Raw genomic sequence first — 27142 nt, forward strand, 5'->3', positions numbered from 1 at the left:
TAGTATCCTCTCGAGCGCCCCAACGTCAAAATTCAAATATACCGTTAAGCGTCCAGGCCTAAAATGGCGCGCGAAATTGAATTGGCGGTTGGCGTTTAAGCGCCGATTCCGTCATATTTTAATACCAACACCCTAGTCATACCTTATATATTTGAAATCTACATAAAATTTGCTATAGATTAAAACAATAAACCACAAATAATATTTGATAGTGGTAGTACAATAGTCGGTTTAATCTGAATATTGTGTGCTTTAGGCATGTGTTTGAAGAAAGTCAAAAAAATATTTTTAGGCAAAAAAAATAATATGACGAAAGGTCTTATTGTGTAGTTAATGAATAATGACATTAAAATCCAACTGTAAAATATACTCAAATCTTTAAAATTAGTTAAAAAAAGGATTTACAATATTGGTCATAAAGGAACATGTCGTTGGGTCAGATGTTGTTTAAGGTGCTCTCTGGCCTATATCAACCACTTATTCAAGTGTGTGCATTAGATCGTCGTCTCGTTTCATCAGCTTCAATGTCAAATATGTTTGAAAGGGATAAACATAGTTTTAGCATTTCGTTTTTACGTTTTTTAAATGTAAGATCGTTTTGCCGTACCACGGTGGCGGGGCGCTTGACGGGGGTAGAACATTTAACCGTGACACGGTGGCCGGGCGCTTGAGAGGGTATACGAGGTGCAATGATTACATCCCCCGGGTGGTAATGTACCGGCTGTTCTCATGGAGAATTATGTTACCTTCACAACCTCCAGGGAGCCTCTCGTTGTATTGTACAAGGCTTCTCAAAAGTTATTGTTATTAAAATTTAATAAGACTGTTGTGGTTGAGGTTCTACTACAGAAGTCTGAGTACGAGCTACGATTCCCGTTTTATATTTAGGTAATCCGTAAATTGTTGTTTTCGTTTATTTTAGTAACCCACAAATAGACGCTCCCAATATTATCAATGGTTTTAAATTCATATTAATACAAATTATACTCGTAAGTATCTCATGATTATCGTTCATTAGGTGGACCAAAATACTACTTACTGGATTATCCTTTAAGTAAGAAATGCTAAAAATAGGAATAAGAGTATTGTACATTTTTTTTATTAAGAAATGTCAATGTTCAATAACTTTGTTTCCAATAGTCCAAACGTTCTTTTAGCTTTTTCGGTCAAATTGTGCTTATTTAAAGCATTTTTGGCTACCGCTACAACTCCATTGCTGATCAAATGAAGCTGGTTTTTATTTTCATCATAGTTTTATTTGAGATGCAATTATGTTAAGAATGGTATACCAACGTTTTGCAATACGTTTATAGCATGAATAAAAACGAAATATTTCTTTCAAATATGCATATGTATGAATTTTAATTCTCCAATTAGCCTGTTTGTAAGACGCGATGTGAAGTAGATTTTTGCATAAATACAGTTATTATACGGCAAAACTTATTGTTATTATTTAAATAGTAACTAAGAGAAACATGTGTAGATTATGTAGTCATTTTATTTTGTGAGTCTATAATAAATCAGCTTTTCCGTTTCGCGGTTACATCTTTCCCTCGCTTTGACGTTTTAAAGGATTAATATGTATCAAAATAGTGTATGAATAATGAAGGGTTATTTAAAAGGGTAAATAGATTATACTCTATTTATAGATATTTCTGACGTCGAGAGTAGTAAATCTTTATATAATTAGTTGTAGCTCAAATATTAAAAAATATTTTTTAATGTAACCAGTAATTGATGGACGGACTACATAATAAATTATATAATTAAATATTAATTTGTAAATAACAAAATAATTGCGGTGCAATTGCTAAAGAAGTGTTAGTTCTACTATGTTAGTTGGAAGTTTGGTTTTTGAATAACTAACATTTTTATGATAATAGAAGGTTAGGGGTTTGGCTTTGGATATGACTATGAAGTAAGGAGTATGTTTTCAAAATCTGCGCGACATTTAATTAATCCGTGTAGCAAAAAATTAAATGAATGCAGAAAAAAGCCTTCAAATTTATAAATAACAGTAAAAGCGAGGTAGCAGTTTCATTATTTGTTTTAAAAGTCCGTTGTTTATGTAATAACACTTAATTTATTTATAATATGTAACGACATTCATTTAATTGCCTAGTATTTGTGTTAAAATGTAAATTTCGCTTCATTTCTGAATCGCAACAGTAATATGCATAATTATGTAGGCAGAGAGTCAAATGTTATAAACTTATAACGTGCACGATGTGTTTAAATATGAATACCTTCATAGCGGACAGGCTCATACATATTTATAAAGATTTTGTTTGCTTTAACGCGTTTGCGAAAGATTATTTGGACACTTGTATTGTTCTACACCCTAGCGCCTTCGAGCGTATTTCAAGACACGTTTAGTTCGAAAGTAGCATTTGGAGTATCTTGTATTATAATATTGTGTTGGAGAAATAAATCTGGAATAACTCCGATGACTATATCTTTAATTACACTAAAGAAGGAATTCTTCCTTCTATCTTAATCTTCTGAATATATATTTTTTGTATCTTGTTTTATTTCTACCCCTAACTTTATGCCTATCCATGTTTACATCAGCATGTATTCTAACTAGGCGGGGATATAAAAAATCATGCTCGATCACCAGTGACCCCAATACTAGAAACATACATTGATATATTCTTATGTCTCTATTCTAAAAACATAGAAGCCAATGTAAGAAAAACCACTACAGTTTAAATTCTAAACCGTGCCTCATTTTTCTTTGCTTTCAAAGTTGCTAAGCTAAATAACATGTTACAGTGTTATGGCAATATCGTTTTCCCATTTCCTATAGGTTTTGTTGCGGTGGTTTTACAAGGACCGACTTTTATTTCTGTAAGTCGGATTGCTGTCTGACACAATAAGCTCTAACAAAATGAAGTCGGTGCTGAGTAATTGGAAACATTTCTAGTGTACGAGCATGGTATGCAGTCAATAAGATATAATACTTTAGTAATAAAAGTATGATTCCATGTTTCCTTTGTAGGAAATAATAGTCAGTTCTGATAAGTGTGATAGAGATTTAGTACCTTCCAGTGATGTTCCGGATTCGGAACATTTTCCGATTATTTCTCACGATAAAAGTAGCTTAACTTAATCGGATAATGTACCTTCCCGGTATCCTTGTAAGAGAATTTTCAGGAACATATCGATAGTATTAGAGATTTATAAACGCACTATAATTATATACTTTAGTAATATGTAAAATGCGGTTAAAATTCAACCATCACCTCACTAGTTAATGATTACTTGTAAAACCTTTGAAGGTTTCCAAGGTAAGAATATTGATTATTATAGTGTGATGTAAGACGCAGGTGTGCTCATTATCCCGACATAATCCCTCATTGTCCCTTAATTGGTTCACAAGCCACCTGTGACTAGAAGTAGGGACACTGCTCCCAGAAAACACCCACACCTTCAAGAATTTAACGTTTGAAAATATTACTGAACGATCAAAACGAGTGGGTTTTCGTTACATTTCTCGTTTTAGCTGCAATCTCTAAGCCCCGAGTGAGTTAGTGGTTGCTGCTATAACGCTATTTATATCCACCACGTTTCAGGATTCTATTTAAGATTGGTCCATTTCCTCGCCTGTATCACCGGTACAGACAAATCCAATTAAATTATTCTGCTCAGATGAATGACCAATAACTTGAATGGAACTGTAATTCACAAAGATCAACATCTTAAAGAATATTTTGTTAAAATAGAAATGGAATATTATGTTATGAGGCCGAGAATAGATATATTTCAGTCTACAGTAGACACATTAATATTGTAACAGTATTAAAGCTTACATTATTATATTTTCTTTGGCTAGAATAAGATTGTCTGTGTAAGTCAGATTTATCATTTATTTATACGATAGCAGTTCGTCGAGACGTGACAATGTCATAACAAACATCTCACTAATATAATTTAGGACATTTTAACTGAACAGTAAAAAGCTTTTCAACTACTTAGTGGTTACTTTGTGCGGGGCAATAATTATTTTGGAACACGCAACGGGCGGGTCGGGTCTTCGAGGGCGGCGCTTCGGAACCCGACGCTCGGTACGTTTTTACAGCACTCGTGTAATTAAAATTAAACTGAAAATCCGGAAAATAAATGGGTTATCTTTGTATGCAACAAATTTAGAGGGAATAAAAGCAAAAACACGAAGTGGCAGGAGAATGGGAAAAAACTGTCCAGTAGTTTGTACCGAAATGGTTTAATTTTGTTCTTTTTCGGCTTAGTTTATAGCCGTTTTATGAATTTGCAAACCGATAGTAGCACTTAGGAAGTACGCACATTGGTTTTAATATCAGGAAGACATAGGCTAGTTTATAATTATTATATCTGGCTTATTACTTTATGGTGCCTTATAGCTAACTCTGAGTGGCTAAGCTACATGTCCGATATCTAGTAAAATCGCTCACAGACTGACTTAAAAGTATGTCAATACAATGAGTAATATAGGAGGTGTACAATTCAACAGACAATGAAAAATAATTGCGGCCTATTAAAGTGGTTTTCTTTTTTGTAAACAAAAACATTACTGTTATGGCTGTATGAAAATAAATGTTTTTTGTAAAGACCTCGTTCTACACAAGTTTAAGGTAATAAAGCAGTAGTATGCAATAAGCAACGTATGTTACGTACAAATTAACCTTAATTTCCAGCCTAATATTTATTTTCAAATTACATAAACCAAAGAATTCATTCAAAAGTTTATGAATATTAAACGAATACTTACAAATTGTATTTCTCAATTAACTGTCACACATCGTACTCATCAATCGATTTAGTAATCGACGTTAACGACTGCAGTCAGATGTAAAATGATTTACGACTGTGTTTATAATATAATGTGTTCACATTAAATTATTCCTCGACAAATATGTTTATAGAGAACTTTCTAGTTATTAATAAAATAGTGAAGTTTAATTTCATTTATTAAGTTTAGGGAAAACCTCTGCCCAACAACGGGACAGGTTAAAAAAGTTATTACTAGTACGAGGTACATCATGGTTGCAATTTGTTTCTCGTAATTTGAACTTTTGCAGTAACACGACATACTATCCAAGTGAACTAAATGTTACAATATTGCAGAATATATGACACAACAATGTATTTGAACGTCCGTGAGTTATTCCTCAAGTTCCTCATGAAGGAATATGTTATCTCGGGAACTAATAACAAACAAGTTTTATGATTCAATTTCGTTACTCGCACACGCAATATCTTATACGCAACCTGAAATAAGCCATCGACTATTGGCGTTTTATCCAGGATCTGACTCGTAAACATATTTATTTTACACTGAATTATTGTATTGCCGTATATCCGTACTGTTATACAACTGACAGAGATGAAATTTCAGACGTCTAATGCGCGGATGCATTATCCGGAGCGTAACATAGATATTGGTAACAAAAAATCGATACAGATGTGATACGTGCTAGCAGGAGCATGGCAAACTAGCCTGTAATGGATGTAGATGTCGAGCAAGTCGGTGCGTGGAGGCGAGTGGTGGTCGCTAAGGCAGCGTATCGAATGCGCCCGCGCCGCCCGCAGGCCTCGTCGAAAAGAAAGGACCGTATAGTTGTTAAATAATGACGATAGTTGCATGTTACTGAGTGAAATGCTCGTAGGGATGGAGTGTTCTGACGAGATGAGCACCTTGCTATTTAAGAGCGGGTCGGCATGGTGAATGTCATCAGTTAACACCAGCTCACAGCCACAGGAACATCTCCAAAAAGTGGATTTGTTCTAATCGGCCGCACCGCACGTCTTCGTAGTAAAGAGTCTTTGACAACCGGAGCCGTCTCACCCAAGCACAATATGCGCGCTTTTATGGTAAGCAGCTTGCGGGATATTATAATAATTAATTTAATTATATTATTTTAATTTACTATTTGGCACATGCGATTGATGAATTTATTTTATATTTAATTTTCTTATTAAAATTCAGTGTTCCTAATGTGACATTTTACGCACAGTGTAAACAGCGTTTCAGCCAACTTTGGGACTGAAGTGAAGTGTTCAGTGTACGGACTCTCGCAGTGCCAAATAGTGGATGAAATAAAGTGACTTCAAGTGGTGAATTAAAAACTATCCAGTGTTTGTGGAATTAAAACATATTCAGGATTCGGATTTCAGATCAGCCAGTTTACAAGTTTTACAATTTTACAAGTTTAAGGATTTCGATAATAATAATTACTGCTATTACACATTATTAAATCGTATACCTAATTAAAATATAAATATTTAGGACCTTTACGAAAAGCTACATGAATTTAAAAAAATAATTGTAGCTTTCGCTGATTTTAAAAATAACAAATATGTTATACTCACAATTAAGTATTTGAGTGCGTATATGAAGTGGTTATGTAACATGGTGTAGATTCGGGGCAGCATGGTCCGTGAACGTGAGCGCGAATAAGAGTCGATGGCGGGCATCGTAAGTGCCGGTGAAGTGGATCGCATTTGTTACTCAAACTCACGAAATGAGCACTCGATCATTATTCACTTCGGGTGCGATCTCCATTTCACCGAGTCCATTCCTACTCGGCGCGAACCTTTACGTGAGTGCGATAAAAGTAACCCGTCCATCAGTATTCCGCGAACTTAGAGTACAGTACAAATCCACTACCGAAATTCTGTATGTTCGTTCCTATTGCATAATACGGATTATTTCAACTCGCTTACGACTACCGCATACGAGCCGAACCGTTACGTCACATCCGATTTTACACAGTTTCTTATTTCAAACGAGTCACTTTCGTATTTGTTATATTTATTACAAAACTTACGTGGATAATTAAATACATGGGATAATTATGCTTGGCGAATTGATAATGCTACGCGTTACATACCGCGCGGGTGTCTGTGGCGGCTGTAGTGGCGGCGCTCACCGCCGGTAGCATGGACGTATGAACGTTACCTACTTCTGTGAGTCTTTCACTCGTCTCGTTTAATGTGATGCGGTTAGTTAATGTAGTGTTATTAACCAACGTAAGCATCTTAGTCTTCTTTTATTGGTTATGTTATTGCTCTTTCACGTATTACATAAACCCATAATAAATATAGAAACGGTGAGAGGGTTAAGCGGTATAAGTTTACATTTCCGTCGATGGTCGCACTCACTGAAAATGGAACACTACCTATTTGAGAAAAGTTAGTGCGGGTGCGGTGTGCGCTATCGTGACATGTATCGGACGGTCGCCGGTCGGCCGCCCACTCCCGCTCAATACGTGCACCTACCCCGGTCGTCTCTATCGGTCCCGTTCGTGGGTACATGCTGCTTCCATAAATTAGGTACCCTATCACACAAGTTCTCTAGTAATATCGAGTGTTATATTGGTTCTTTTGCTTGTTACAGGTACTCGCCTGTGTGGCGTTGGCCTATGGCCGCCCTGAGCCTCCAGTAGGCTACACCTACTCGGCTCCCGGTGGACACGGCGGTCACGGTGGACACGGTGGACACTCCATCGGCGGTGGACACTCCATCGGCGGTGGTCACTCTTTGGGAGGAGGTCACTCCTTCGGTGGTCACTCCTCTGGAGGAATCTCCCTCGGTGGACACTCTGGTGGCATCTCTCTGGGCGGTGGTCACTCTTCTGGCGGACTTTCTTTGGGCGGTGGTCACTCCGGTGGAATCTCCTTCGGAGGCTCTGGCATCGGTGGTGGATTCGGTGGTGACGACGGTGGCTACGCCGGCGGTTACTCTGGTGCCCCTCTCGTCCAGAAGCACATCTACGTCCACGTTCCTCCCCCAGAACCCCAGGAACAGAGACTGCCCCGCATCCCTGAAGTCGCTCCTCCCCAGAAGCACTACAAGATCATCTTCATCAAGGCCCCGACTCCCCCCACCCCCGTCGCCCCCATCATCCCCGTCCAGCCCCAGAACGAAGAGAAGACCCTCGTCTACGTCTTGGTCAAGAAGCCCGAGGAACAGCCCGACATTGTCATCCCCACTGCCGCCCCCACCCAGCCCTCCAAACCCGAAGTTTACTTCATCAAGTACCAGACCCAGAAGGAGAGCGGCATCGGTGGTGGAGCTATCGGAGGTGGTGCTATCGGCGGTGGTGCTATCGGTGGTGGTGCCATCGGTGGTGGTGCTGGTATCGGCGGCGGTGACCTCGGCGCTCTGGCTATCGGCGGTGGATCCGGCATTGAAGGCGACGCTGGCATCAGCGCTGGCGGTCACGGTGGAGCTGAAATCAGCGCCGACTTCGGTACCAGCGGTGGTGATGAAGGTAGCGCTTCTGGCGCTCACGGTGGTGCCACCAGCACCCAGTACGGACCCCCCGGACACGTTGCGGGACCTCTCCACTAAACGAACGTTAAAATAGGTGGTAGGATAATAAGTCGAGTTATTTATTGCTAAGCGAGAGCTACGCCAGTCTACAGTGAAGAGTCGCGGTCTAACCCGAGACGTGGAATGTTGAACAGCTCATGGGATCCTGCCACCGTCAGTTCGCAGCCCGCGGCCGAACGCCCTGTATATAGTCACCTGCACAGCGTTCGCCCGCGAGCTCTCCACGACATAACACGAATCATCGTTTTAGCTCATCATCGCCACTCATTTATACTTGTTATTAGTGCACAGTGTTAATGTTGTTCGAAAAGAGGCATTTTACTGCGACTGTTATGTTATGTATTATAAAATAGCTTTTTTTTACTTTTTATAATAAAACCAAATGTGATGCTTAATCTGTTTATTAGTGATTACCAGTGGTACCTAATCGGGAGCGAGTCACTCGTATTGGACAATTACGTCACATCCGAAAGTAGTCGTGAAAGGTTGCCCCGTCGTGAGTGAGGGCGGTGCGTCGTATGTCGAACCCGAACAGCTCCTTTCTCGGACTCGATCCGATTAGTTTCAACATAAAATCGAAATTTGAACAATCACAAGTAGCGGCGGCGTTACGCAACCGAGTGTAAGGAGCGGCGAGTGCGGCCGGTGCCACACTCACGTGAACGCTTGGCGCGCTCGCCCGCACCGTGCCCGCTCCGTGCCCGCACCGCACCCGCCACGCGCCGCCACCACTCGGACCCGCTGCGCTCTCATTAATGGCTGCCTTAATGGATCATACGTGTAATTACACTTTCATATAATTTAGTGGATGTCGGAGCGGTTACATAAAACTATCAGTTTCTTCGCACCGTACGATCATTTATATTTTTATGGATTAGGGTATTTCAACTCTCATGATTTCACTATCCATAAAGTGTGCTGAGGATTTTATGTTTTAAAAGCTTTTATTCTAGTATTTACGAGAGATCTCTAGAGACGATCGAGCGCTGATATTCGATCTAAGTTATGCGCGGCGATGAGTTGATTCTGAAGACATTTAGTTCCATCAATCACTCACACAGTATGGCAACAGGTAGTATGATGAGTACTAGTGCAATCAGGATTTGATTTCAGCCGAACTTCAGACATAATGGAAGAAAAAATTGCTTGCTTTCGCTTGAGTTGTTATTGGATGAAAACCTTTTGAAATCGGCACGTAGATAATATTATACGTAGAAGTGGTATTTTCGAGTTGACCTTAGACTTGAATATGTGAGAATGACTATAAGATTTTTATTCTAACACTGGATTTAGCGTACGAGAGGTAACCAAAACTTCAAAGGGCCTTTGAGAGATTAACTGAAGAGATCGTTTGTCTTTATTATTTTGGCGTCAGAAGCTGCGAATTAGAAACAGGACCCACACGAACAAAGTTGGAGCAAACTAACGGGGAAAACAAATAAATAGGGTAAAAGAATACAGCCTACGCATATAACATACAATGCTTATATCGTACGTATATTTTATTTCCCTTAGGCAGATAGTATTGCCGGCAGAGGAAAGAAGTGTGCTCTAAACAATAGTCGATATATACGCGGGGAGCGCAATAAACTTCTGGCTACCTTTCCCCTGGCCGACAAGAAATGACATTTTGTATTGGCACTGTGCCGAAAAAGTTACGGCTGGCATATCATTGGTTGTGGTTCCTAACTCGCTCGATATTTACGTATGAAGATACTGGAGAGCAAACACGCTCGAGCGTATTTGACTTCTACTAAAGTGCTCTTAAGAAAAATAACAAAGAATTCAATAAGATAGTAGACTTACCTTACCTAACCTAGAAAATGTGAAACATAAAATGTACGATTAACCCCTGGTTTCTGAGTACATTTAGCGGTAGTTTATCTATTCAATAGCGTTCAAACTCATTTAAAAAAACGCAATTGAATAGGTAAACTACCGCAAAATGTACTCAGAAACCAGGGGGTAAGTCACTTTGTATTTTTGAGTGTATGATCGCTGGATGTGGCCCTAAACTTATTTAGGTTCAATAGTCAATCTTCATAATTATTATATTGTCAACTTGACACATAGTTTCATATACCCATTTCCGTGTAAGAGCCTCTTCAATTAATTTTGCCATCTATGGCAGCCTCATTTTATTCCCAAATAAGAGAACATCTTCCATAAAAGTTATTCTTATGAGTATTTATAGCTGTACTTACTGTTATAGTCCATATATGGATAGGGGTTTGCGGTATTTCAGACGTTTCTACGCTTTTGCTAAGGACCTACATATACAGTTAATATGCTTTAAGGATTTATCAACGTAAATGTGTTTTTGTTTGTCCTTTTAAGTCAAACTAGATCAACAATTTATTTAATTACTGTTCAAGGGTTTAAAAGAGACATAGATTTTTTAGGTAAGTTTTGCGTTCCCCTAAGAAAGCATTTCAAATAGAACATTATTATCGTGATGTATAGTTCTCCATTGTGATAATAGATGGCGCTGGCAGTAGTTAACGATAGCAGAAGTTAGTTAAACGATGTTGCGTGAGTTTGTTTTGATTAAAAAAGTATTCAAAAACCTCATTTGTGTGCAGGATTGATAGAATAAATGTATGAAAAAATAGATTTGCATTTTATATTTGATATTAAATGCTTGTACACGACTCATAACTATGAAATAAATGTTATTTAAAATGGAAAGTCTTTATACAGACTCTTCAAAGTTACGGCTATGAAGTTAGGTAAGTAAAGTAATGATATTTCTTTGTTTTTTCTACTAATGAGGTACGTATTACTTCTAATGATTTCAGTTACCAAATATTACAAAACGTTAAGTTTATTAGCGAAACGTCTCAACGTCGTTATTTGGTCAGTAATTTTACCAACGAAATATACTTATAATTTTGTGAAGATTATGAATAACTAGGTTATTAATATTTTGCTAATGATTCACAAATTTCTGCTTGATAAACCATCTACTCGAAAAAATATTTCAGATTTGCTAATTTTTGCTTTATAATACTAATTAGAGTGACTGACTTACTGATGGACAACGCACAGCCATAACCACTGAGCGTAGAAATTTGGTATGAAGAATTCCCAGGAAGCGAAGAGGAAGCATTAAGAAAGGACTTTTGGAAATTCCCTCCAAAGGGAGAAAACGGGAGAACTAAGGTCATATATTTTCCATATATTTTTTGAATTCAGTAAAAATACTCTTAATAATATCTCCTCTTAGTTTGTTCTTAAAAACAAGTTTGAAATGTAAAGAATTTAAACATAGCCTAATCTTCTATTATAATACTCTATAACAGTGACAGTGATTATAAGTTGTCGCACAATTTGTATATAGTGTAGCAAACTCAAGTTTTGTAGCAAGTAAACAAACTACACCTACTTGGCGCTAAAGTAACAATGAGCTACCCTTCTCTAATTATACAACTTAAATAATAAACTCTGAGCCCTGTATCTTCCCAAACCAGTTGAAGTTTGTATAAAACCAAAGTTATTATAAATTATAATAGGGGTTTAAGAAGAAAATAAAATGTTTTTTGTTTAGAAAATTGCATATATAATGTACAATATAATGTACTTTAAACTGCGTTTATTGTTAAAAATGTGTAAAATAACGTTGGAGACGGGATTATAGTTTTAAGCTCAGTTTCGTTATAACAAAAGTAATATACAAGTTTTTAGACAATCAAGATTTTGCCCTAAAAATAAAAAAATGGATTTGGATTCTGTTCGGTGATGACAATGTAATAAAATTGCTGTCTAAATGAAACAAAAAACCACAAAGTGAGGTTAATGTCAATGTAAATTGATACAAGTATTAAAATAATATGGTCTGACTAACATCAATCAAAAGAAAGATCTATTTTACTATACTACAGTATATATTATAATATCCCAAGACCGTCTCAAGTTCATAATATAATAGCATAAATTACAATTTATTCCTTAATATAACTGTGCTAAATTCAGTAGAAACCACTGACAAATATTTAGTGGTAAATTTTGACGTAAACACGTTATTATCTACGGTTCACCTGACGACAGCCTCCGTGTATTGAAATTAAACGATAACACTAACCAAGACCGCATTCTCTTGTGTGAAATTTAACCCCTGACGAGATAATTTTGTAGGGAATATGATATAATTTTATCTTAAATAGTAACAATTATAAGACACTATCTTCGGCCCGCGACTTTATCTGCGTGGAATGATTTCCAGGGGTAAAAAGTAGTCTAGGTTATTAAATCTGTGTACGAAGTTATATTTAAATCCGTACAGTAGGTTTTTCGTGAAAGAGTAAACATCCATACATACATTCTCACAAACACTCGCATTTATAATATTAGTAGGGTGATCAAAAACCAAGTTCAAAACATGTTTCTGTTAAAATATTTAAATAACCAATGTTACTCTAACGATTGATTATTTTTTATTAAAATTGTAATATAGTTTAAAACTTATTAGGATTATTTTTTTGTGAAACAGCTCTACCTTAAATTAAAAAACTTCGGAGTAATTAGAAAATCTATATACCTGGAATTTATTTCCAATTACGGAGCTCAATTAACCTTTTCTCTTTTAAATAACAAAGCTAAAACACGGCAAGATGGCCTCGTAATAATGAATAAAACTCTAAATGAGAATAAACACAAATAGCGGATATCTTATGAGTTATGAATAAACAGCTACTGTTGACAAAAGGCCTTAACCCTTTTCTGTGCTTTGCAAAAGCGCGACGCGCTCTCCGCGGCCGCCGAGAGACTGTGTTAAAGAGGTTTTATTCTAAAAGCTACTTCACCTGTCGAACCATTGTTGGTCCAGTTCCGGCAGACTATGAGTACCACCTATACAATACGAGCATTCACATTCACTATACATCTTATGCTTTTATTTCTTTACTCCCGCTTTAAAATCACTTCTCCCGCCTAGATATTTCAGGTTCCATTGATAACTGCCGACAGCAGTCTCTAATATCCAAGCTCCTACTGAGAATTCGCTCACAGCTAACTTAATAACACTGTGCCCGACTTGGGAATAGAACTCGTAACTCCATGCCAACTTTAGACCAACCTTAGAATAGACGAATAATCTGGTAATCAGATGAAACTTTGTTTTCGTTGATGTGTTTGCGGTTTGACACGGTAATAGCGAATCACTGTCCAGTTTCGTAAATCTCAATGCCAATTAATTTAGTTGGTATAAAAAGCTCTTTAACATTACGGACGCGCAGTGAGTCACTTTACGTAATTAGGTTTTCGAAATCGCACTAATTCGCTCACCGTCTTAGGCATTCTAGAACTTGTTTTATGTAATGGCTCGTTTTGTCTCGTTTCACGTATAGTGGAATTATTCAAATACTGGTTTAAACAATGTTAACTGGGATTACAAGAGCGGCGAGCTTTAATCCAGTCTCAGGCTCGTGGAGGCAGGAGCGCGAGGTAAATAAATAGACACGGGTTATTTTTGTCACGCAACGCCAAAAGTGCGGAAACACCGGCGGCGCCGCGACGTGGAGGTGTGTGTTGGTAAATTTGTTTTCTCCTAATTCAACGAAAACATTTGCGTGGAACATTATTTACATGGTAAGTGGTGCAACGCCACGTGACAATAATATCGATGATAACGGTGACACGGACGCGAATTGCGGCTCGAAATCGAAAGTGCCGACTTCGCCTCGATCACATGTGCACTGCGTGGCGATTAATTATGCACAATTATTTTAAATCAAGTGACCTACTTTATTCTTAATTTATTAATCAGATATAATCAATTTATTTGCTGATACAACCGCGTTAATATATATTTATTTATATAAAGCAATTATTAATACATAACAATCAAGTATGCAAAACTGTTAACAAGGTTATAACCAAAATGGATAATAAAAAGCCGACTTTAAAATGTTTCAGCTTTGTTACGTAATTGACATGCATCCGGTATCCTAAAAAGGCAGTCAGTCGTTACGATCACCTCGCGACTCACGAGTCCTTAATTGAGTAGCTATCGACGACTTTTGTTGGCAGAACTCTGAAATGCGACAAAATGGAATCAAGTGTCATTGACATGTCAAAAATTCGATACGATTCCGTCTAAATTCCACAATTTTGGTATAAGTTAAAACACAAAACTATCGTCGAAATACGATCGACAGAAATTATGAAAGTTAAGTTTTGTTGCTTCAAACTTAAAAACAAAGCAGCATTAAAATATTAAGCCGGTAATTACAACGCTTCGCTTGGCTAATCCTTATTGTTCGCTTATTAAACACAACTCGGCTTTAACTACCTGCCGCCTGGACTATGGTGAAAATAGGAAATGAACTTTTTATTTAATTTTTCTCGGTTCACTCAAGTGTTTAAGCCTACATTAATAGACTGGTATCAACTTGGCACTACGGTTTTATGAATTTATTTTAAAATGCCAAACTAGTCGCGCGATTTTCTGCCGTTTTGATAAACGATTAGCTATCGACAATAGATTAGTGACTACCAGTCAAATCCACTACACTTTATGAAGGGTCAAAAACACTTTTTCTAGAACTACGACATAGTGACGTCACAATCTTGTATTTTAGTTGGCGTAATATGAGTGCCATATCGAGATTAGGGCATTTATTTTAATTTCAACATTATTAACGAATAAGTTTAAATACCTCGAGCGTTTTGGCTTCATTTTTACGAGTACAAGTTCGATAATTTTATTTAACCCAGTCAACTGCTTCATATTTTTATAAAAACAGATGAGCCGCTCTAGCGACAATTGTGATTTGAAATGTCAATCTTTCGATAATACCGACAGTAGAGAATCGCGCTACTGAGCTATAGGTCTGTGGTAAGGTGTGTTTGATGAATGCTCACACAGTAAATGCAAACTAACACAATTAGCGAAGTTTAGGCAGCGTGTTAATATGGCCGCGGTGATATGTTTAAGTTATTAGTTAGTTGGGCTACAGCGTTTCCTTGATTTAAATGTTTCATGAGCCACCTGTGAATTTTGATAAACAAATGTTGCTAAAATAAATCGCTATACACGGCTAATAGCACCGCTTTTTCAATTTATAGTTTTAGCCGCACTTGGCTCAAGTCACATTATAACAATAGGTACGTAGTTTCAAAGTATTTTATTACATTTTTAAGGGCTACAAACTAATTTTAACTTGTTAAATCTTTATAGCAGTTAGAGCATACTTGTTTAACAATTTCAAAGTTACAGTCTAGCGACTTAATTTTATTTTATTGCTATTTTATTGTCGACGTCGAGATCGGCAGTAAACATGGTGAATAAAATCATAATATTAGTAGGAAAGTGATATCCGATGCAAATTGTAGCCGCGCCATATTATTTGATGGTCTCTACCCTGGATTTTGGGAGCACCGTTCGTTGAGACCCCATAACCGAGAGGACGAACAATCGATCCGTGAATGCACAAGCTAATATAAAACGTAGCTCCTACGCTTAGAGTTTAAATTTATCTGCAGCCGTTACCTTTACGACCTGGAGATACTTCGGGCTTAAGATTAAGGTGGCTATTACCAGAATGCGTTGCCCTATTAAAGTAACGGTAGGAATCAAATATTTTGATTGTAAAGTGCGTATTATTTAAATAATTACGAAACAGATAAAGTTGGAGCTGGGAATTGTAGGAGACTATAAAATTCATAATAGTTATGTAGAAAATATAATGACTACTAATTGCGTCATCAGACAGTTATTACGAAAGTTAAACTTTTACAAAACAAGTAATAAAAGAGACTAAGTTTTGCTATAAATATTTTTGGCTTAGTTCCCCTGAAGCTATTAGTGAGGATCTGCTATTAGATATTAAACTTGTTGCTGACTATGTCTGTAATAGTGATTTAGTACTAAATAAAAAATCTATAATCGACATAATTCAAGATCAAGAATGTAGGAAATACTAAGATTAGTTTATTATTACACTAGCTCTTAACCCGCGACTCCTGCTGTTAAGTATATTTCTATACCTGAATTATTGTAATACATACAACACTGCCACGTATCAAAATCCTATCAGTATTTCAGTGTGCCTGAGTTACAAACATCTATCTAAACCTTCAAACTGTTGCATTTATAATATTAGTATAGAAACATAGATTGAAACTGCGACCAGATTGCGTCGAAGTTTCAAACCACTTGAGTCACCTTCATCAAAATAGTATCGGAACTGCAATTTAGCTACTAGCTTTAAGTCTAAACGCAAATCGTCTGCAGTACGCTTATCCTTTGTAATATGTGTGGGTATAAAGTTAGCTTACGCATTGAGGCTCAGCAGTATTTATGCTATAGCCTGTATAGCCGATAGTCAAGTCTTGATTAACTCAAGCACCTATATTTCCATAGTTCAAAACTTTTGGCCTTGGTAAAGAAAGTTTTCAAAGCAAATATGTGGAGTCACATTTAAAAATATTCCGTACTTTGTTGTTGAAAACAAAGTTCTTTAAGCAAAAGTATGTCAGGAGTAGTTTTTGACAGAAATATTCTGAAACTGCAATAAAAAGCGATTCGTAAATATATGTTAAAAGACTCGAATAAGAATTTCTGTGCAGTTGAGAACTACGCAATTACGGCAACAAATGAAATGCATACTCGAGATAAATACATATAAAAGTTACAAATATTCACGACACACAGAGAAATAGGTTGATTTTAACGGCTCGAAACAACCACTACACTCTAAATCATCAAATAATTTCCCAAGCAAACTAATAACAATCCCAAGGTGTGCTCCCAGCCTAAGCCCAGTATTATCCCGCTTAATTAAAAACTGATCTTTTTACAATATAATAAAGTTACGTCACTTTGAGCTCAGTAATGATAAAGATTATAATCTAATACTGGATAATGGTAGGAGCGTCGGCGAATGAAACGACCGAAGATAAGACCACGGGCGGCTTAACTAGGCGTGCCGGCTTGGAAGGGTAGCCGTGAAACTTTGCACTAATAATTCACCTTCAGAAGGATGTGGTCAGCTAAGATCCTGTATCGTATTACGAGATCATCAGGATTCCAAGTTATATTACGCTGGCAAAGCATTGCGTAGAACAATTTTCTTTAACATGTTTTACAGCCGTTGACTTAGTGCTTATGTAAACGTTTTTCGAGCTCGTAGTAACCAATTTTCTATTTGAATACCTTTAGAGAAGTATTGTAAGTGTTTTATCTAACTAAGTTAATGATTATGCATAAGTATATGCCAGCTATGGATCAAAATCAATGACGGAAACAAAAAACAGGAAGAGATTATAATTTATGCCATTTTTATGCCATAAAAATGCCAAGGAAAAAATAATTATTCATCAGATTGTCTCCTCTCTTCTTCTCGTAGCAATTTTCATAAAAATGATAAATTGTAATCAGAAATCGCGAAGTAATTAATATTGTCACGAATGAATATAAAGCCATCGAGTATTTTCTGTGTCAATATTTGCCCTAGCCAACTAATTAATTACTCTGCCTATGTAATAATTGCTTTCGCATTATATCTAAGTATGTAACTATTTGGACAAACAACAGTCAGCCGGTCTATTTTCATTATTTAATAACTTCTACTCGAATGGTTTGAAAGACTCGGTAATATTTTACCCTCGTTTGATATTTTCCGATAAAAATAGCACATTGTTTTCAGGGGTAATGAACCTTACAAGTATTTTAAAGTTGAAACTTTTCTAAGATTCCTTCCAGCCAAAATTTCCCCGTATTTGACAACTCCTTTCAAGTTATATAGGACGTTGGGTTTTCAAGGATGTTTTTATTTTTAGTATAATAGATATTAATTTTCACTCGCTTGATTTAAAGTCGCACTGACACTTAAGTGTTTTTAATCCGGCATAAGTTATAAGTATCAATCAAATTAGATTCTGTATGACAAGATGTAAAAGTCAAATAAAACCAAAATCAAATAAATGATTTATTTATTTGGGCCAAATATTGACACTTATTATAGTAGTTACAATTATTGAATCTACCACAGCCTTTTGAGAAGAGATAGCAAGAAACTCACGGTATACCAAGTGGCGTTATTCGGTTTCGCTTAAGAAGCCATGACCTTATGTAGGTAGAGACAAAATAGATTGAACAAGCACGACAAAAGATCGAAAATAATGGAAATCATGGAAAGTGCTATATCCCAGCAGTAGAAGCAGTCTATCAGTATCAGTATCCAAAAAGGATTTTGTAAGTAATATAAAAGGAAAGGTGTTGAATCAAACTCAGATAATAGAAAAGGCTAGCAGTATAAATAACATAAATAAGTTGGTCTTTATCCACTGATCCCGTTTATTCTGGGCCGACCCTTTTAGCCAGTTGTCGCGAGATGCGAGGGACCTATCATAACATACAATACTATTCAGTCAATGTACAGTCAATTTGCCTGGATCTGAAGAATAGAAAACAATATACAAATCACAATAGAGTATTTGACTCGGTTCTCAAAAGAAATAAAGTCTTGTTTGTTAACGTATACCCTAAATGCTTTAATATTGCATAATTTAAAATGACTATACTATTTGTAACTATGTATAACAGTGTAGTCGATTGAACACTTGTTTGATCCTAGTCAAAAATTCTATTTTGTAACGTCATTTAGGTACCACCATTTTATAAAAGAGCCGCTAATTAATTCAGTAGCGCAGCCCCTTTTACATCTTGTTAGTACTATTGAGTATCAAGAGTTTGACATTTAAAATCACTTTCATAAATAGTTCCCATGGCAGACGCTAGAGGCGCTCATCAAGTTTTCATACACTTTATGATTTGACTGTTGTCGAATTACTTTGTTTTGACAGTAGAAAATAGTTCGACAGTTGTCGAATATCAAATTACAACAAGCGGGGTCTGTGACCGATCAAGAATGGCTCAAAGTTATATGTAGCGATGTCAATTTACTTAATGAGTCGTTTATGAAAGCAGACTTCATGATATTTGTGGACATAGTTAATTATTCCCGTGCAAAAGTTCACTAATTTGAATAAATTCATATTCATACATTTTAAAGCGCTTCACAAATGATATATTTTTAATATGGCAATTGCCGAAGCAAGATTTTGAAATAAGAGTTCTCGTGGTGATTTGAAATTAGAACATTGTTAATTTTTTTAAACATACTTTTTTTAAGATATTCTTCGTGGTAGGTTATAATAAGAAGTTTCTATAAAACTTTGATGAAACGTAATATAACCTTTTTGTTAAATGGATTAACCGCATAATTTTCCCTAAACTAACATAATTTCGTTTGTTTTAAACCTGCGATGAACGATTAACATCGTATAATTACATAAGGACTAGCGCTATTCGGAATTTTCACCACTTAATTGTTCTCTTGGGATAAAAATCGCGGTGATTATTCAAACAATCATTTAATTAGCAGTTATATGCTTTGGTACTTATTGTAAGTGTTTTAATGTTATTACAAAAGTGGCGGAATGCTTGATTTTATAGAAAGTTGAAAATCTTGCTGAATCAGTACGCAGTACTTGATACTACAGTGTCACGGCTAGGTTAAGTGCCGGATAACCTATTTGATAGATGAAGTTACAACAAATGAATAGGAAAAACTGTCAAAATTCCAGCCTATGCATATTTATTTAGAAATAGTGTAACCGGGGCTAAATAACCTTATATTAATTAAGATTAGCTTTGAGTTTTAATAAAATTGCACATCCACTATGGATTTAACTGTTGATACAAAATCAAATTATAACATTATGCAATAAATTTCTCTTTATCTTCATACTTATTTTAAGAATAAGTCAGAAAAAGAAGTCCAGTAGAAATGTTTTATTTAGCCGTTAAGTATCGAATACTAACATAGGACTGTGGCCGAGTTCCAGCAATAAAACCGTTTCCCTAATAGAAATGAACAAGTTTATTCCCGACTTAGAGATCTTGGAATATCTTAGTGACCACTATACTAGATTAACAATTAGTCCACCAATTTAGTCCACCTAGATAAAAGACCTAAATAATCCAGGTCAGTAACCGAATGTGCTAAATATCTATTAGTATGTCTGGTCACTAGAAGCCGCAGATTATTATACTGGTTCATTTAAAAATATCTTGATCTGAAATAGTAGCACATATTTCATATCACTTTAAAGCGTGCAATGTACGATGTTTGCTCTTGCAGATATGAACGTCTTATGTATAAAAAGAAGTGAATAGACGACCTCAAAAGTCTTATAAAGCTTTAGTATGTAAAAAATCTAGTAATAGCTCTCAAATGTGAAAAATAGGCCCGGAAACATGATTCTGAAGTAAAATCCTATTGTACAAGTGTTCGCAGATGTCCGTAATTTAACGTGTTACAGGCAACAACGTGTTCAAACGTATCACTACACAGCTCTAAGTACAAAACATCACAGCTTCTCTATTTTCGGTCACTTGATTTATCGCATGTAACCTGTCCAGTTGAGATTGATTGTACTTTTATTTTCAACTTTAAATCTTTCGAAATTCGTGAAATTTCACAGCACTCTCCTGTTTTTGTGTACCGCTGGGAAAGATCAGATCCAAACGCCCCATTTCTTTTTTAATCCCGCTTGCAAAGCTCGTGAAACCGGCTCGAAGCGTACGAACGCTGCTTCATATATCAAGATTTGTCTACCTACCAATTTTTCTCGCGACTTGTATCAACTCGATTCTTATGAAAACGGCGAGACGAATCGACATAAAAAACTTTTATGTTGAATAGTAAGGAGGTAGGGCCATGTTTTAGGGCGAGGAGACATCGTAAACTTTGTTTTATCCATGGAGTTTGCACAGAGATTGAGTCACGGCCTTCGCAAAACTAGATAAATATCTTTATGAGATTTATAGCTCATGCCTCTATTGATACCGAGAGATTGTAATTATTTTTAAAATGCGTCTATTCTGTGACATGAAAGGTCGCACTATGCAAATACGTCAGACAATATTCTTTGGTCCGCAGGATTTATGAGCAATATATTAGTTTGTTACAAAATGAACGACGCTGAAATATTGCAATGCCTAAAATATTGTATCGAAACAAACTGACCTTAAAGATTCATCGGTCGGCATACATATATCACATTAATGTTGTAAGAAACGTTTATAATAAAATACTTTTTGCCGGATTTAACCTTTTACTCGGCGAATAAAATTCCTACATCCTTCACGTATTACTTCGGTAGATATTTTACGGGCAGGTGGTTGTACAAACTGTTTTGGGAACGAGATATTTTTAGGTAGCGAGAGGAGGTTAATCGGTGCTATATTATTTTCTATTTCATGCATGGATTAAAGCATTAGTTCACGTGTTAACTATCGTTCTATCTGTCAATATATCGAGAGAACTGACAATATAAAGCAAGGATAAAGTGTCGACTATAAAACGGGGTGCATAGTTCCGATGAATGGTTGCGTTTTAATGGAAGCTTTATTCGATATCGGTCGCTTTATAGTCGTTCAGGAACTAGTGGATAGAGAAACTGGGATCTATACATTATACTTACTATCTGTAATTACTTTGCTGGGTAATATTTTATGTATAACGTGTAATATGTTAGCGTTTAGTTATTCTGTTCGGAACAGGTTGTTACGTGCATAGAAACCTTTGTAGAGAGACTAGCGTAGTATTTATCGTGGTTTTATGTTGTAGAAACGGATTTGATGATCAACAGTGCCGATTATAGGCTCTTGTGTATTGTCTCAGATTTCAAAGGCCAATATTTCAGTATTCAGGCGCTTGTCGCCTTCGGGGCTTTTCTAACTAATTCAACTCAATATTTGAACGGAACAGCAGTCGTTGCGAAAGCTTCTTAATCTAAATTAATTACAGGATAGTCATTAACAAGAATTGTTTTTGAGGAATTTTATTTTTATATAATATACATTAAAATCTACAAACAATTGTAAAAGCGCCGAATTTATGATATAATATATTATATACGTTCAATTTATGGACCTATAGCATTTTTAACACCATTTTATAGTTGAACACCTCATAAAATGTTCGAAGTTAAACTTTCAAGTAAATAAATGTTCTGTTGGGAGCCAGATTTATATACGGAGCTAGTGAGCGAGTATATGAAGGTAGAGAGTATGCAGAAATCTTTAGTGGCCTTTTATATGAGCCGTTCCTTTTGTCCGCACAATAGTTTAAAGTGACAAGAAAGAATGGACAATGTAAAACCCATTCAAAATAGGTTATCATTCTTTGTTACAGGCTCGTGGATTATTGCCAACCAGAAAATAGCCCGAGGCGAGAATATGGGAGCATACAATTTATCTATATTGAAGACCACAGATTTTTCAAATTCGGCCATTATTTTTATAGAAAACATAGCTTGTTATTGAGTCTGGCTTTATTTATTTTAAGTTTGTATGTATAATGGATATCAATAATTTATTTTTTATCCTCTATCTATAAAGATCCTTAGTTCAAAGGCACCTTAGTCTTTCAAGGAGATGTTTATGTGATGTTTTTCTTTCGACGTGGAGGTGACCTAGTTATGTAACTGTTAAGTTGGTGAAATCGGTCTTTAAAGCATTAACGGAGTCATAATTGACTAACAAGTTAAACACGCAACGCTAATTTGACAGTCCGCCGTAAACTATGACATAGTTTTGAACGTTGAATCGTTGTTATTCTAAAAGAGGAAGAAAGAAATGCATAACCCACTGTTTTTTTTAATAATCGCCTTTTCGAATCGTAGCACTGGTCTAAAAAGTATCATGTAGTTTAACAGGTGGTATTCCGAGCGGATTTTTCATACGTTGCTGTAACTGTATCTTTAAGATTAATTATATCATCTGACATACATATATTTTAGTCAATTAACTGCGAAACTGATCTTGAAATTTTTAAAATTGTCTATAGACTCGTTTTTACTACTAGTCAATTATACCCAAACAATAATTTAAAATTCTGTACAATAAAATGTTGTGCAGTCTTTCCTTATTTGTATTTTTTTTTGTTTGTACGACACTTGCAAATTAAAAACTTTCCGCGTATATGACTATGATATCATACACCAGTAAAACCTAACGTAATAGTGACTATGGCTAGGATTTCAAACGGAAATCCCATATGAACTAACAGTTTAAGTGGCGTGTAATTCACAGTCGAACTGACTGCTATTGTGAGAGAACAGAAATGCTATCAAATTGGTGCTTTTGATCATATGATCAATGATTGTCTCAAATAATTGATGATCATTGGCGATTGAAAAACGTAATCGTGAGTTTCTTGCTAGATCTTTTCATAAGGCTTTCAAGACTAGTGGTAGATGCAGAGTAATTAAACATTATTTAACATAACCTGAACTAATTAAAAAAATAAAGTGCTTAGTACAAGTAAACGGTGGTCCTGTATGACAAGATTTACGGATTTGACAGAATTAAAGGAAGTTTGTAGGGATCGTAGCAAGCGGAGTTCTTTGGTTCCTGCTTTTCTGAATTTGAAAAAGGCGAGCATTTATGTATGTATGAATAATAATTTGATTTATTATAGGTTTAGACAAGTAGCGTGATTCTCTACCACTATCGACAATCGTCTAGCTATAGAGAAATTGTATGAAAATCTGATCAGCGCCTCTTGCCTACGGAACTATTTTCGCAGCTCATGTTAAATGTCAAATTCTCGATACACGATAGTACCGTCTATAGAGAATCACGCTAAAGGTTCCACTGTCCATCATTTAAAATAGAAGTTATTATGGAGGCAGAACTGCGAGGAAATTGCTTCTATTGTGGTACCGTCGACGATGTATTGTAACCGATTTAATAAACCCACAGTGTTTCAGCTGAATCGATAACTACACAACATGGTACAGGATTAACAGACAGCCTCAGACACCCAGTGTTGATGTTTCAAACTAGAAATTGTCCTTCAAGTAAATTGAAACAATACGCTAGCTCTTCACGGCTGGCTCTTGAGTTATATTATATGGAGATTATTGAAGATAATATAAATATAGGGGACGTAAGTAACAGACGAAAACTCAGATATTTATAAGAAAGATTAATTTCCGTTTTATTCGTTCTTATAGAACAGAGATTACCAAACGCCAATTAATAGAAAATAGTTTTACATTTAAATTGAAAAAATGCACATATTATAACACTTTACAAAGACAATAAATATCGGTACAAAACTAACTGGCTGGAATGAATTTAAAAATAAAAATACCACCATACTTTTTATAACGCGAATACCGCCAGTTGCATTTACATGATTAAAAAGAAAGTGTTTAAAGTCCCGCAGTATTGGCACTGTAATAATACCCTTATTTCTTTAACAATCCCTTTCAGTAATTACGGCATAGTAAGAAATTATACTAAGTACTTTCTCGGTACGTCAACGTATTTCAAACCTACGCCTTATTACCTTATAAGTGACGACTACTTTAATTGAACCATTTTTCCCCTTTTCCTGCAAATTGTATGAAATATTCATTAGATTGTAATATAGTGGATAATGACACTAATTTGCAGCGATCACCAGTAATTTAAATTGTAGGTTACGCCAGTTTTAGCTAGAAGCCTGCGATAATTTACTGTTCCGCGGTACCTAGTACAAGAAACTTTTTTTAATATATTTTGTTAGAATTCAGCGCTCTACAGCAGTAAAATATTGTTTTTTAATTTCTGTCCCGCCATAGAAAAATTTTGCAAATACTTTTATTTCTTTTGAAATAAGACAGACTTTAAACCAATTTAATCCAGTGCATTATATCTATTCAAAACTCAAAAGCAATCTGACTTAAAGATCAGATAAACTCTTTTCATCTCTATAAATTATTGTACGCTATTTCAACTATAAAGCGCATCTAATACTCCGTTTAAGTTCACGGAATGAAAAGGAAGCCCACCAAATGCCTAACCCAAGAATACCTCTCAAGAAGATTGTTTATCAAACTATAAGAACCTCTTAAGTTCCTTGTAGTGCCTCTCAAGTCTCAAGGTACTCATTTTTATTATATCTTGGAAATTGCAGGATCAATGCAAGACTGACGTTTATATTAATCCTTTTTAATAATTTCTGCAAATGTACAGCTCTTATTTGCATTTGTTGTGAGTTTTGATCGAGTTAGGAATTTGTTTTTTTAATTCTTATCAGTGTTGCTATCCACACAATCAAACTTCAACCAAAATAATTACGGAAATTTTAATGATATTTCCCGCTACTGATAATAACATCGGCGATCATGAAAATAATTACTTTGTCATTCTTTTGTATTTCAGAACAAACATTTGCAATTAAAAGTTGTTAATGCCTTCGAGTAATTACATTCTGACATCACCAACCACGGGTGAACAGTGAATAAATTAATGTTACAAATAAGAAACCCAATGTTCGTAATCCAACAAATTATTACGAAAATTAAAATATCATTCCGAGCAGAAGATACATTTCATAAATAAGCTGATACAAATTGAAATATGAATTTAATTTAACAAATGAAGCTACGAGATAATACAAGTGAATTGTGTGAAACATTTCATACAGAATAATTGTCGACATTCGTCGCAAAGTTGCGCCTGGTGTCAGGAATGGCGGATGCCGACACCTAGCCAGTGAAAGTGGCCGCAGGCACGCGAGCCGTGGCCTTGCCGACCTTTGCAACCCTTCGCACGTTACAGCCCGCCTTTGTGACGAGAAACCCACTGTGTTGTGAGTTGTGACCAAGTGACACAAATTACTAAACGCCCTTGCACTGATTAGCATTTGTCTTCGTGATAAATGATAAATTTACATTAAAGCTCGCTATAGATGTGTATCTCGGATTAAATCTGACATAGTTGAACGATCTATTCAAGTTTTACCCCTTAATTATTTGCTATTTTCCTTAATCTACAATCTAAGTTGGGTATAATCATCGCTCCGACGATGGGACGCTCGCGGAAGTTGGTTGAAGTTTTCAAAGAATTCCTTCACTTATTTTGCAACGCAGTTCCTAACTATTTGACTGTATAATTGTTGAGTCGAGTAAGAAAACTTCCCAGGGGACACCGAGGGAAACTTTCACGACTGTTTTTTGTTTGAAATTTGGTCGTTTAATTTGTTATTATGAATTATTTGTGTGAGTGTAACTATTGTTTGTTTTATTGTGGTTGGTTAATTGTTGTGTAATTTTTTGTGTTAGAAGTTTAGTCGGTTGTGTGTGTATGTGTGTGCGAGTGACCGCGGGGGGCGGGTGGGCGCAGCCGGGCCGGCGCCGTCGACAAACTTCCTCACTTAACTTCGCCATAAAGCTAAGTTCGCCACTTATTTGGGAAAACTCCGCAATTACTACACAGCTAAGATCCGGCTACTACTGACTTAACGCCATTATTTATAGAGAAATAAACTTCAATTAGCGTCTTTGGCATAACTAGTTTATTAGTTAATATTAGTCAGTGATTAACATTTGTCTAGTTATTAAAGCACTCCGTGATTCGTTGAGAGTTTCGATCGTGGGGTGCGTCGCCCTACTTACATATTTAAGCAATTACATTAATTGCTACCTAAGTTGTTAGATAAACTAGACACAATTGTTATACCTACATTTTGAAGGTCTGTAATACGGTGTAATACTTATAATTTTTTGATACTTTAACTAAGCTTTTAACAAGATAAGTAATCGTAATAGCGAATATTAACAATGACAGTTGTTATGATGTCTAATGATGTTAACCTTTTCTATGACATTATCCGAAATTCTCTGTGCATACGCAAAAGTGCTATCATAAATAGTAAATTCCTTCACGCAAAGCATTCCTACACGCGTTTTAATCGAGTTATGGTATATTTAATACTCAAACAAATCTAAGGCAGATACCAAAGAACGTCACTTGGTACAATC

General features: G+C 35.9%; 2 protein-coding genes across 3 annotated transcripts in view; one reads left to right on the forward strand and one right to left on the reverse strand.

Moving 5' to 3' along the window:
- Positions 1–27142, reverse strand: part of LOC142986315 (frequenin-2) — a 222229-nt gene that overhangs the window by 91133 nt on the left and 103954 nt on the right. The window lies entirely within an intron of this gene.
- On the forward strand, positions 5697–8712 carry LOC142986395 (uncharacterized). The gene is made up of 2 exons (XM_076134879.1): positions 5697–5853; positions 7379–8712. Exons 1-2 carry the CDS (start codon positions 5839–5841, stop codon positions 8333–8335), a joined length of 972 nt encoding a protein of 323 aa, XP_075990994.1. The 5' UTR covers positions 5697–5838; the 3' UTR covers positions 8336–8712.

Source organism: Anticarsia gemmatalis, chromosome Z, assembly GCF_050436995.1.
Source record: "Anticarsia gemmatalis isolate Benzon Research Colony breed Stoneville strain chromosome Z, ilAntGemm2 primary, whole genome shotgun sequence".
Lineage (NCBI taxonomy): Eukaryota > Metazoa > Arthropoda > Insecta > Lepidoptera > Erebidae > Anticarsia > Anticarsia gemmatalis.